Source organism: Euleptes europaea, chromosome 1 (genome assembly GCF_029931775.1).
Source record: "Euleptes europaea isolate rEulEur1 chromosome 1, rEulEur1.hap1, whole genome shotgun sequence".
Classification (NCBI taxonomy): domain Eukaryota; kingdom Metazoa; phylum Chordata; class Lepidosauria; order Squamata; family Sphaerodactylidae; genus Euleptes; species Euleptes europaea.
This window is the reverse complement of record NC_079312.1, coordinates 3,439,048-3,452,662: the sequence shown is the minus strand read 5'-3', so window position 1 is coordinate 3,452,662 and position 13,615 is coordinate 3,439,048. Positions and strand designations below refer to the sequence as shown.

At 45.8% G+C, this 13,615-nt stretch overlaps 2 protein-coding genes across 2 annotated transcripts in view; both read left to right on the top strand.

Annotated features, from left to right (window-relative positions):
* LOC130493440 (zinc finger protein 665-like) overlaps positions 1 to 3,206 on the top strand; it is a 28,482-nt gene extending 25,276 nt beyond the window's left edge. The window contains exon 4 of the mRNA XM_056867178.1: positions 3,108 to 3,206. Coding sequence (XP_056723156.1) covers positions 3,108 to 3,206 — 99 coding nt within the window. The remainder of the gene's footprint in view (positions 1 to 3,107) is intronic.
* Positions 3,207 to 5,914: 2,708 nt separating this feature from the next.
* On the top strand, positions 5,915 to 12,760 carry LOC130493439 (zinc finger protein 665-like; the record flags this gene model as incomplete). Its single annotated transcript, XM_056867177.1, has 4 exons — positions 5,915 to 5,974; positions 8,938 to 9,064; positions 10,908 to 12,376; positions 12,635 to 12,760. Coding segments are annotated over exons 1-4 (1,782 nt in total), but the record flags the coding sequence as incomplete, so codon positions are not given.
* Between the last annotated feature and the right edge of the window lie 855 nt (positions 12,761 to 13,615).

Genomic DNA, 13,615 nt, shown 5'->3' with positions numbered 1-13,615 from the left:
GTCTGGAGGTTTTCAGGACAGGAAGCCAAGCCTTATTCATTCTTAAACTCTCTTCTTTTCTGTTAAAGTTGTGCTGATGTTTATGAATTTCAATGGCTTCTCTGTGCAATCTGACAAAATAGTTGGTAGAATTGTCCAGTCTTTCAGTGTCTTGGAATAAGACCCTGTGTCCTGTTTGTTTCAGTCCATGTTCAGCCACTGCTGATTTCTCAGGTTGGCCAAGTCTGCAGTATCTTTCATGTTCTTTTATCCTTGTTTGTATGCTGCGTTTTGTTGTCCCGATGTAAACTTGTCCACAGCTGCAAGGTATACGATATACTCCTGCAGAGGTGAGGGGGTCTCTTTTGTCTTTTGCTGATCGCGGGTGCTAAATACTAAAGGCTAAATAATACACCCTTGGGTGGCCTTTAGTGGTGCAGGATCTCTCCTGGCTGGAAACCTGCCTCCCCTTTTGGGGTCATGGACACCTGGGACAGCCCAACCCCCTTCTTGATGCGCCACCAAGATCTCAAAAGTCAGCCTCGGGCTTCTCAAACCAGCCGCAAACTGAAGGATCTCTGCCTCGCTTTGCTTTCTTGTAGGGCAAAAATCTTGATCTACCATTGGGAACCCACAAGGACTTGGGGGAAGCATCTCATTGCCCCCTCCTCCCCTATTTCCTCTTTCCCTTTCCTGAAAGCCCCCTTAGCCTCTCCCCTTTTCCTGCTTCTGTCTTTCCTTCTTCTAGAGTTGCCAACTTCCAGGCGGGGGGACTGCAGATCTTCTGGCATCACAGCTCATCTCCCAACTACAGAGATCAGTTCCCCCTTACTGTTGCCTGCTCCAGGTTGGGATATTCCTGGAGATTTGGGGGTAGACCCTGGGGCGTGATTTGGGGAGTGGGGGACTTCAGTGGGGTACAATATCATACATTCCACCCTCCGAAGCAGCCAGTTTCTCCAGGGGAAAGGATCTCTGTATTCTGGAGATCAGTTGTAATTCTGGGAGATCTGCAGGCCCCACCTGGAGGTTGGCAACCTTGGTTCCCCTGGAGGAAATGGCCGCTTTGGAGGGTGGAGGCTATGGCGTTGTACTCCTCTGAGGTCCCTCCCCACCTCATCGACCACCCTCCCCAGGTTCTAACCCCCCAAATCCTAACTTGGAGATGGCAACCCCATCTCCTTCCCACCCAACAGCCTTCAGCTTTATCTGCCCCTCTGTCTTCAGCCCCAACCCCCCCGGCAGCCTCCACATAGGAAAACTGTGTTTCGGTTGTTTGGTGTCTGCCATTGGGCTAGGCCCACTTGGGTGGTAGGGAACCCTCAGGGACTTGTGGGGTGGCACCTCTTTTTCCCCTGCATCCCCCTCCCCACACTATCTCCTTTTTCTCTCCCCCTCCAATCCCCATCTCCTCTCCCCTTTCCCTGCCTCATTTATATCCCACCTTTCTCCACAGCGCAAACCAAAGCAGCTCACATTCTCCTCTCCTTTGTAGCTGCACAACAACCTTGTGAAGTAGGTTAGGCTGAAAGTATGTGACTGTTCCCAAAGTACCCAGTGAGCTTCTGTAGCATGATGGGGATTCGAATCTGGGTCTCGCAGTCCCTGGAAGTAGCGAGTAGCCAAACCTAGTTGAGTCATGCAAGTCGGGTGGTATGAAGTCACCCAGAGGTTGCTTCCAGGTTTCGAGTTGCCATCCTCCAGGTGGGACCTAGAGATCTCCCAGAATTCCACCTGGACACCAGATGACAGAGATCATCTGACTCCCTGGAGAAAATGGCTGTTTTGGAGGGTGGACTCTGTCGTGCGATTGGGAACTTCAGAGTTCAAAACCAGGGGAGGAGCTGTGGCTTAGTGGTAGAGCATCTGCTTGGCATGCAGAAGGTCCCAGGTTCAATCCCCGGCATCTCCAGTTAAAGGGATCAGGGAAGTAGGTGATGTGAAAGACCTCTGCCCGAAACCCTGGAGAGCCGCTGCTGGTCTGAGTAGACAAGACTGACTTTGATGGACCAAAGGTCTGATTCAGTATAAGATAGCTTCATGTGTTCCTGTGTCTTCCTTCCTCTTCTCCAGCTCCTCCACAGCTCTGCTGGTTTCTGTGAACAAGCCCAGCTGCTGTTTGGATCCTCTGCAGTTGTCTGCAGCAGGATTGGGGCCATCCGGCACCTCTTGGACTCTTTAAGTGGCGCCACCCTGCGTCTTGTTCCCTGTCTGTAGCTTTCCAAGGTAAAGGTAATCCCCTTTGCAAGCGCTGGGTCATTACTGACCCAAGGGGAGACGTCACAACCTGACGTTTCGTAGGCAGACTCTGTTTTACGGGGTGGTTTGCCATCCCCTTCCCCAGTTATCTACACTCTACCCCCAGCAAGCTGGGTGCTCATTTTTCCAACCTCAGAGCGATGGACAGTCGAGTCCACCTTGAGCCGGCTTCCCTCTCTGCACCACTTAACTGTCAGGGACCCCAGTCCCCTGGCTTCAGTCATCTTTATTTAATGTTTCTCAGATCATTTATCGCTCCATTTTTATCCCCAGTGGGGACCCAAAGTGGCTTGCCATGTTCTCCCTTTCTCCAGTTTATCCTCACAACAGCCCTGTAAGGTAAGTCAGCCTCAGGAAGTGTGACTGGCCCAAGGTCACCCAGCAAGCTTCTGAGGCAGAGTGGGGATTCGAACCTGTGTCTCCCAGATCTAACCTGACAATCTCACCACTACACTGCTTGTCCCCTCCTGCTACTTATCCACTCATTTCAGAGTTAGGCTGTGGTAGCAAAATAACAACCTTGGTTCTAGTAGGAGCTTTTGTGAATTAGAGTTCACTTCTTCAGATGCAGATGTCACATGTGCGCATGTATGTATACACACACACACACACACCAAATGTCAATCCTAATATCAATCTTGGCTTCACAGGTGGTCAGAGATCCGTCTCTTGCCTGAACAGAAGAATCTGGCAGAGGAGGGAGGTGATCTGTCGGTCCAGTGGAGCCTCTTTGAAGAGGATGAAGGGAGAGCCGGACTCAGCTCTCCCTGAATCAAGAAAAGGTCCCGATGCCTCCGAGGCTGGGAGCAGAAAGGAACTGTGGGAAGGAACCATGCAAAAGAGCCCGGAAGACAACTTCCTCCTTCCAGATGTGCAACGCCAGCAATTCCGGCAGCTCCGTTACCAGGAGGCAGAGGGGCCCCGAGAGGTCTGCAGCCAACTCCACCGACTTTGTCTCCAGTGGCTGAAGCCAGAAAGGCACAGCAAGAAGGAGATGCTGGACCTGGTGATCCTGGAGCAATTCCTGGCCATCCTGCCCCCGGAGATGGGGAACTGGATCAGGGACTGTGGGCCGGAGACCAGTTGCCAGGCAGTGGCCCTGGCAGAAGGCTTCCTCTTGAGCCAGGCAGAGGACAAGAATCAGGTGAGAGGGTTTCATCTTTGTAGTGTTGGGGGCGGGGGAAACAGGATAAAATCCAGGATATCCCCGAAATCGACATGGGTTGCCCCACCTTCTTGGAACCCCTCCTATCCTGCTTCCTCTTTTTTTTCTCATCAGCCTCCCCTTTCTGGGATCTCCACTTCTGTTTCAGGTGCAGGAGAAGATCCGGAAGGAACCTTTCCACAAAGCAGCTTTTCTGGGTAAGGTTAAAGGCCCACTGCACGGCCTCCTCGAGTGTAGGTGTTCTGATACCCCCACCCCTTTGTCCTGTGTGGGAAAGATGTTTCGCTCCAGCTTCTTAGTTTAGAAGTTCTGGTTGGGGAAGTAAAATTGATTTGATTTATTTTCATTGCAAGATAATTGGACGAATACAGTCAGGAAGTTGAGGACCAAACTTGCTCCAAACTCAAATGATGATGGTTAATGTCAAAAATTGTGAAAATACTGCATTGGGCCAATAAACGGGGACAATATCTTAAGATTTCAGGAGCTCTTAGGCCGTAGGAACTTCTGATACATTTAGAGAAAAACCTTTTTGCTTCCCAGTTTTCAACTAGGCGAGGAGTGTCTAGAGTTGAGAAACCTTGAAGACAGGGTTGTGGAAGGCGGCAGTTGGATGCTTTCAAAACTCCCTTTCATCTGACTAGGAATTGAGTGCCAGGGTACGGAAAGTCTTGTCCAAAAGTGGTCTCACCCATGTTTGGCAGTGGGACATCACTGGCCTTGTCATTCTCTATGAATATGATATTTTGTGATCCTTATCATCAGTAAAATGTTCATATATTTATTATTAATACATTTAATAGGTTCTTTTATACTCCGGCTTTCTATCTGGGACTCGAGACAGAATATACAAATGATTAAAAGTCAATCAGTAAACAGATTAGGTATTATTCGTTAAGCAGATTAGATACTATAATGTCGGGCCATCAACAGATTGGAAGGTCAGATCCACTTGGAGAGGAGTGGTTAGTGGAGTGCCTGAGGGATCTGTCCTGGGCCCTGTTTTGTTCAACATCTTTATAAATGATTTGGATGAATAGAGGGGATGCTTATTACATTTGCAGATGATACTAAATTGGGAGGGGTAGCAAGTACGGTAAAAGACAGAGCCTGGATACAGGATGATCTTGACAAGCTGGAGAACTGGGCTAAAACGAATTAAATGCATTTCAACAGAGATAAATGTAAAGTTCTGCATTTAGGCATGAAAAATCATATCCATAATTATAGGATGGGGGAGACTTGTCTCAGCAGTAGTGTGTGCAAAAAGGATCTTGGGGTCTTAGTAGGTAAAACGCTGAACGTGAGCCAGCAGTGTGATGATGTGGCTAAAAAGGCAAATGTGATCTGGAGCTGCATCAGCAGAGGTTTAGTGTCCAGATCATGTGAGGTGATGGTATCACTTTACTCTGCTCTGGTTAGACCTCACCTAGAGCTTTGTGTTTAGTTTTGGGCACCACCACTTAACAAGAATGTAGACAAGCTGGAATGCGTCCAGAGGAGGGCAACAAAGATGGTGAGGGGGGTCTGGAGACCAAGTCCTGTGAGGAAAGATTGAAGGCGCTGGGTATGTTTATCCTGAAGAGGAGAAGACTGAGAGGGGGATATGATAACCATCTTCAAGTACCTGACGGGCTGTCACATAGAAGATGGTGCCAAGTTGTTTTCTGTTGCCCCAAAAGGTCTGACCAGAAGCAACGGGTTGAAATTAAATCAAAAGACTTCCTGTTTAGACAGTAGGAAGAACTTTCTAACAGGGCAGTTCCTCAGTGGAACAGGCTTCCTCGGTAGGTGGTGAGCTCTCTTTCCCTGGAAGTTTTTAAGCAGAGGCTAGATGGCCATCGGTCAGCAATGCTGATTCTTTGACCTTAGACAGATGATGAGAGGGAGGGCATCATGGCCATCTTCTGGGCATGAAGTGTGGGTCACTAGGGGTGTGGGGGGGGGAGTTAGGTGTGAATTTCCTGCATTGTGCAGGGGGTTGGACTAGAAGACCCTGGTGGTCCCTTCCAACTCGACGATCTTATGATTCTATATTTGATTCTCAGTAAGATGCAATAATATCTTTGGGCTAGGACTGTAGAAGAAGTGAGGTGACTCTAATGGAGAGGATGTGTCAGTGGCCTCTTTTCACTGTGTCGCCCAGCTGGGAAGTCAAGAAGGGAAGTGTTTGGTATTCCACTAGTCGCAAGGCTCTCTTCTTGCCCACCATTGTGAAAGGTAGTACCTGTGGTTCTGCCCATGGGTTTAGTAGGGCCTGTTAGTTCTTCCTTATGGATTCTGGACAGACCACAGTTTTGTATATGATAATGATTAAGACTAGATTTGTCAAAAGTGTGGAAGCAAAAAATTATCCGAAATAGGGATGCAAGGATAGTTGCAACCCTGAGCCAATACGGGGAGAACCTTATTCCATTCCCCCTCAAGGAACTGAAAGGCAAAGTACTAGGAGAGCATAAAGTGCCATAGAGCTACCTTTTTATACTTCCAGGTGGTGCCTTAAAAGCAACAATGGATTCTTTGCCGTCTCTTTCTGGCAGAGGGAAAGCAACTTCCGTGCGGCCTGATCGGGTAAGTTTGGAAATGCGGCTCATGCCCCTGGGTGCTTTGTAGGCCCAGGAGACTCTCTTTCTGTCGTTTTTCCTCGGCTGCTATTTCTCCTGCTTGCTGGATTGAAAATGAAAACATCTGATGGAGGTCTGAGTCTTGAACATAAACATCGTCCTTTTGGATTGCACTTAGAAGGGGAAGAATTCTTATGTTATCTGTGACAACAGAGAGATATTTTGTCGAAGGCTTTCACGGTCAGAGTTCATTGGTTCTTGTAGGTTATCCGGGCTGTGTAACCGTGGTCTTGGAATTTTCTTTCCTGACGTTTCGCCAGCAACTGTGGCAGGCATCTTCAGAGTAGTAACACTGAAGGACAGTGTCTCTCAGTGTCAAGGGTGTAGGAAGAGTAATATATAGTCAGAAAGGGGTTGGGTTTGAGCTGAGTATTGTCCTGCAAAAGTATTGTCCTGTAAGTATCAAGATAATGTGCTAATGAGGGTATGGTATGTTAATATGGAACCATTGTATCCTGAAGTGATCTGTTAATGTGTGTAATCCAAAACTAATCTGTATGGCTATTGTTGAATGTTGTCTTGTCTGGAGGTTTTTCAGGGCAGGAAGCCAAGCCTTATTCATTCTTAAACTCTCCTCTTTTCTGTTAAAGTTGTGCTGATGTTTATGAATTTCAATGGCTTCTCTGTGCAATCTGACAAAATAGTTGGTAGAATTGTCCAGTCTTTCAGTGTCTTGGAATAAGACCCTGTGTCCTGTTTGTGTCAGTCCATGTTCAGCCACTGCTGATTTCTCAGGTTGGCCAAGTCTGCAGTATCTTTCATGTTCTTTTATCCTTGTTTGTATGCTGCGTTTTGTGGTCCCGATGTAAACTTCTCCACAGCTGCAAGGTATACGATATACTTCTCCACAGCTGCAAGGTATACGAATTCTACGAAAAGCAAAGCCCCCTGCTAGCAATATAACACGCAAGGAGAGAAACGCCATCAAGACCCTCAATGCAGATCCAGAAATCATTATTCTACCAGCTGACAAAGGCAATGCCACAGTGATCATGAAAACAGAAGAATACAAAAAGAAGATTGAGGAACTTCTGGACCCTGCCACATACAAAAAACTAAAACGAGATCCAACTTGCAAAATTACCAGGAAAACTAGCATTCTGATCAAGAATTCCACTCTTCATCCCGACACACACAGAAAACTATGCAAGACTGAAGCACAACCACCACGATTATATGGACTACCTAAAATTCATAAGGGTTCCGTTCCACTCCGACCCATCGTGAGTGCCATTGGTTCCCCAACATATGAATTAGCTAAATATTTGACCACCCTCCTACAGGACCACATTGGAAAAACCACTTCTTACATCAAAGATTCAACTCACTTCATCAACAAAATCAGTCCGTTAAGACTCAATCCAAAGGATATATTAATCAGTTTTGATGTTGTATCCCTCTTTACCAAGGTTCCAGTTAAAGACACAATCTCATTGATTAACCAGATTTTTCCAGAAGATATAACAGCCTTATTTCACCATTGTTTGACAACAAGTTATTTCCTATGGGATCAAGAATTTTATGAACAGATGGATGGAGTAGCTATGGGAAGTCCACTCAGTCCAGTAATAGCAAACTTTTACATGGAATATTTTGAAAAGACAGCATTAGAATCAGCACCTTACAAACCTACAGTCTGGTTCAGGTTCGTAGATGATACATTTACCATTTGGAGCCATGGTGAAGAAAAATTAATGGACTTTCTAAACCATCTTAATAATATCCATCCAAACATTCAGTTTACCATGGAAAAGGAAATTGAGGGTAAACTCCCATTTCTTGATACCCTTGTCATCCGTAAATCAAACCTTCAGTTAGGTCACAAGGTCTACCGGAAACCAACTCACACAGATCGCTACTTACACAAAAACTCCAACCACCACCCCCGACAGAAAAGAGGAATAATCAAAACATTAATGGACCGTGCAAGACGGATCTGTGAACCACAGTTTCTCAAGGAAGAAACTAACCATCTAAATCACGCACTGCTAGCAAACGGCTACTCCAAGAATGAAATCAGAAGGGCCATTGAACCAAACAAAAATCAGAAAACTCAAGAAAAACAGTCTCCCATAGGAAAGGTATTTTTGCCATTTATTAAAGGAGTCACTGATAGGATGGAGAAACTTTTGAAAAAACATAACCTACAAACAGTGTTTAAACCCACCAAGAAAATACAACAAATGCTACGATCAGCAAAAGACAAAAGAGACCCCCTCACCTCTGCAGGAGTATATCGTATACCTTGCAGCTGTGGAGAAGTTTACATCGGGACCACAAAACGCAGCATACAAACAAGGATAAAAGAACATGAAAGATACTGCAGACTTGGCCAACCTGAGAAATCAGCAGTGGCTGAACATGGACTGACACAAACAGGACACAGGGTCTTATTCCAAGATACTGAAAGACTGGACAATTCTACCAACTATTTTGTCAGATTGCACAGAGAAGCCATTGAAATTCATAAACATCAGCACAACTTTAACAGAAAAGAGGAGAGTTTAAGAATGAATAAGGCTTGGCTTCCTGCCCTGAAAAACCTCCAGACAAAGACAACATTCAACAATAGCCATACAGATTAGTTTTGGATTACACACATTAACAGATCACTTCAGGATACAATGGTTCCATATTAACATACCATACCCTCGTTAGCACATTATCTTGATACTTACAGGACAATACTTTTGCAGGACAATACTCAGCTCAAACCCAACCCCTTTCTGACTATATATTACTCTTCCTACACCCTTGACACTGAGAGACACTGTCCTTCAGTGTTACTACTCTGAAGATGCCTGCCACAGTTGCTGGCGAAACGTCAGGAAAGAAAATTCCAAGACCACGGTTACACAGCCCGGATAACCTACAAGAACCAGAGAGATATTTGTTTGTTTCTCTTTTCAGGGTCTGATGACCTTTGAGGAGGTGTGTGTTCGTTTCACTGAGGAGGAGTGGGCTCTGCTGGATCCGGACCAAAGAAGGATTCACAAAGAAGTCATGGAGGCCAATTATCAGAATGTGGCCTCTCTGGGTAAGGCTCTCCTTTCCCTTGATTCACAGATGCTGAAGGCCAAAGTCTTTCCTCCTAAGAAGGGCTCCAGCTCTGACCTGGATGGCCCAGGCTAGCCTGATCTAGGAAGCTAAGCCTGGTTGGCCCTGTTTAGTATTTAGTAAGTCAGCTGTGACTTGACGTACTTTCCCCGACTTCCAGGGCTCTTCCGATGGATATTCTCAGAAGGGATATGTACAAAGTCCTTAGGCAGGGAAGGGAAGTTGTTCTGCATATGTACTGGAGTCTGTAAATATCAGTGTGTAAACTAGTTTGTAAAGGAAAAGGAACACAGCAGAGGAGGAAGGCCTACCCCCGACTGGCCATGAAGGACTGAGTGGGCTCATTGTTCTTCAGGGGGAGCAAAATCGTCAGTGCAGGTGAAAATCCATGGAAAGCAGGGCAGAAGGGGGATTGTCCTCAACAACAGTTTCTGGGATGTCAACAGGTCATCCTCTTTGGTCTTTCAGAGCAGCTATGGAAGTGAGCACTGAAAATAAAATTTGTATTGATACATAGCCCTCAATATGCATTTTCTAAAGTTCAAAGAATTTGCTAGCCTCAAGGACATTACAGCCTCGCATAGGAATTGAGGGAAGAAAAGTGTGGGGTGGCAGAGGGGGTGATTTGGGGTCCCTTTGCTTTGTTCATTCTACTTGCGCCACTGTAGGCTTAGGCATGGCTCACAGTGAGTAAATGAGGCTGCAGATCCCTGAAGAACATAGTAAGAAAAATGGGATTTTAGCAGGGGAAGTTTGGCTCTGTCATGATGAGCTTCACTTGCTGAATTCCTGCCTGCCTGGCTTTTGAGGTCAGTTGGGCAGGTGCTGTTTCCCTGTTCTGGGCTGGAGAGAAGGAGAAGACAATGTATGCCGTTCTGAGCACTTTTCAGGTTGAGTGGTATGAAAAATATCCTCAATACAGAAAACAGATGATATGTCTTTAAAAAATGTAAATGGGAGTTTTGGGAATCATCACCACCTGTTCCCATCTTGGAGGGACTGTGGGGTCTCTTCAAAGGGAGAGGAGCCCTTAGACAGTGGCTCTTCGTCAGAGCCACAGTGGACTGGGTTGCTGGATCCTGTTTGCCTTGGGAGGGGGCTAAGATACCGTATCCTGGTGGCAATGTATGGGCTCAGGCTTGGTTTTAAAATCTGGATATTTCTTCAACGTTGGGATGTCTGGAAGTCACCCGTTTGCTTCTTTCTCCCAAAGAAGGATGTCTGGTTCCCAAACCAGATTGCATATCATCATTGGAAGGAGCAGGAGATCTGCTTGTCCAAGATGCAGAAGAGAGAGATCAGCAGATATCTGCTTACTTGTGTGGTGGAAGTGTGTGGGACTCCTCTTGGGATAAATTTCCCCAGCTGGAGACAACAGCCCAAAGAATGACCAGGAAAGCTTTCTGAAGGGTGAAAGAGAAGTTAAAACTGGGGGTTGGGGAATGCTGGCTTAGCTGGACATGTTTATAGAGTGCTCGGCTTGATTTATTTGTATGCTGCCTCTCCACAGCCCTCTCAAGTTGGCTCAAAAATAAAAACATTAGCATAAGATCCTAAATTCTTCTTAACTGATCAATTTAAAAAGCCATGGGCACAAGAAGAGCATCAAAATAGCCACTCAAAAATATCTCGAGAACACTTCTCAGGTCAGAGGAAGACCATAACAGAGCTACCCACCAAAATCAGCAACAGATTAATACAGGGCAGGAGTTTTTTCCCCTTCAAGGGATTTTGTTATGTCATTATCAAGAGCCATTAACGGCTTTTTATTCTTGATTACGCTATTCCTTGAATGTCTTACCAGTCTTTTTTCTTTATTCCAGAGGCTAATTGTCCATGGAAAAAATCCGAGAAAGAACCCAAACACCTCCTATTCAACGTAAAAGAGCAGAAAAGAAACACTGGAAAAAAACGGAAGAGGGCGAATGAATGCTCTGCCTCTGCAGAGGGTGCTGAGTCCCAGGTCTCTGATACACACAGAAGAATTAATACAGGGGAGAAATCTGATAAATACTCGGAGAGTAGAAGGAGCTTGGGTTGGAAGAGAGACTCTTCTGGCCATCAACGACTCCATAACAGAGAGACACATGAATGCCTGGAGTGCGGAAGGAGCTTTGCTCAGAATTGTCTCCTTGCTGCTCATCGACGAATCCACACTGGGGAGAAACCATATAAATGCTTGGAGTGTGGAAAGAACTTTGCTTCGAGGTCAGACCTTACTCAACATCAACGCATCCACACTGGGGAGAGACCATATAAATGCTTGGAGTGTGGAAAGAGATTTGTTCAGAGAGGTCACCTAGCTATTCATCGACAAATCCACACTGGGGAGAAACCACATAAATGCTTGGAGTGTGGAAAGACCTTTGCTCAGAGAGGTTACCTAGCTACTCATCGACGAATCCACACGGGCGAGAAACCATATAAATGCTTGGAGTGCGGAAAGAGCTTTGCTCACAGAGGTTACCTAGCTATTCATCGACGAATCCACACTAGGGAGAAACCACATAAATGCTTGGAGTGTGGAAAGACCTTTGCTCAGAGAGGTCACCTAGCTACTCATCGACGAATCCACACGGGCGAGAAACCATATAAATGCTTGGAGTGCGGAAAGACCTTTGCTCTGAGAGGTTACCTAGCTATTCATCGACGAATCCATACTAGGGAGAAACCACATAAATGCTTGGAGTGTGGAAAGACCTTTGCTCAGAGAGGTTACCTAGCTACTCATCGACGAATCCACACGGGCGAGAAACCATATAAATGCTTGGAGTGCGGAAAGAGCTTTGCTCACAGAGGTTACCTAGCTATTCATCGACGAATCCACACTAGGGAGAAACCACATAAATGCTTGGAGTGTGAAAAGAGCTTTGCTTCAAGTTCACAACTTACTCGACATCAACGTATCCACACAGGGGAGAAACCACATAAATGCTTGGAGTGTGAAAAGAGCTTTGCTTCAAGTTCACAACTTACTCGACATCAACCTATCCACACAGGGGAGAAACCACATAAATGCTTGGAATGTGGAAAGAGCTTTGCTACGAGGTCACACCTTACTTACCATCAACATATCCACATGGGGGAGAAACCACATAAATGCTTGGAATGTGGAAAGAGCTTTGCTACGAGGTCACACCTTACTTGCCATCAGCATATCCACACAGGGGAGAAACCATATAAATGCTTGGAGTGTGGAAAGAGCTTTGCTTCGAGGTCACACCTTACTTACCATCAACATATCCACACAGGGGAGAAACCATATAAATGCCTGGATTGTAGAAAGAGCTTTGCTTCAAGTTCACAGCTTACTCAACATCAACATATCCACATGGGGGACAAACCACATAAATGCTTGGAGTGTGGAAAGAGCTTTGCTGCAAGTTCACAGCTTACTCAACATCGACGAATCCACACTGGGGAGAAATCATATAAATGCTTGGATTGTGGAAAGAGCTTTGCTCAGAGAGGAAATCTAGCTACTCATCGACAAATCCACATTGGGGAGAAACCACATAAATGCTTGGATTGTGGAAAGAGCTTTGCTCAGAGAGGAAATCTAGCTACTCATCGACGAATCCACACTGGCGAGAAACCATATAAATGCTTGGAGTGTAGAAAGAGCTTTGCTCAGAGAGGTTCCCTAGCTTTTCATCGACGAGTGCACACTGGGGAGAAACCACATAAATGCTTGGAGTGTGAAAAGAGCTTTGCTTCGAAGTCACACCTTACTCGACATCAACATATCCACACAGTGGAGAAACCACATAAATGCTTGGAGTGTGGAAAGAGCTTTGCTTCAAGTTCACAACTTACTCGACATCAACCTATCCACACAGGGGAGAAACCACATAAATGCTTGGAGTGTGGAAAGAGCTTTGCTTCAAGTTCACAGCTTACTCAACATCAACATATCCACATAGGGGAGAAACCACATAAATGCTTGGATTGTGGAAAGAGCTTTGCTTCGAGGTCAAACCTTACTCGACATCAATATATCCACACAGGGGAGAAACCACATAAATGCTTGGATTGTGGAAAGAGCTTTGCTTCGAGGTCACACCTTACTCGACATCAACATATCCACACAAGCCACTTCCGCTAGGGGGCTGAACTGAGTGCCATGTCTCTTGGGGGCTCCCAAGAGAACCAAGATTTGTTCAAATTTGAAGTTAATGTTTCACCTCTACCCGATCCTAAACAGTGGATTGGGAGACAGGATTTCTCCTGCTGCCCACGAAGTACGGTTTGACCCCCAGTTTTGCCGAGAGAGCCATCGTGCGACTCTTGGAATCCTGGCTGAGGTCCCGTCTGGTTTGAGGAGGAACCATTGCCGTGAACATCTCTTTGGAATTTAGGCTCAGTTCTCCCCTATCTATTACCATCTAAGCAATGATATTAAAGCAATAATACCTACTGTTCTAAAATCTGAGTAACAAGAACTCTTTTGTTTTACCTGGAATTTGGAAGCTTTGAAGGAGTGGAAAAATATCTATAGAATCCGAATCCTCCCATCTGAAATTTGGTTGAC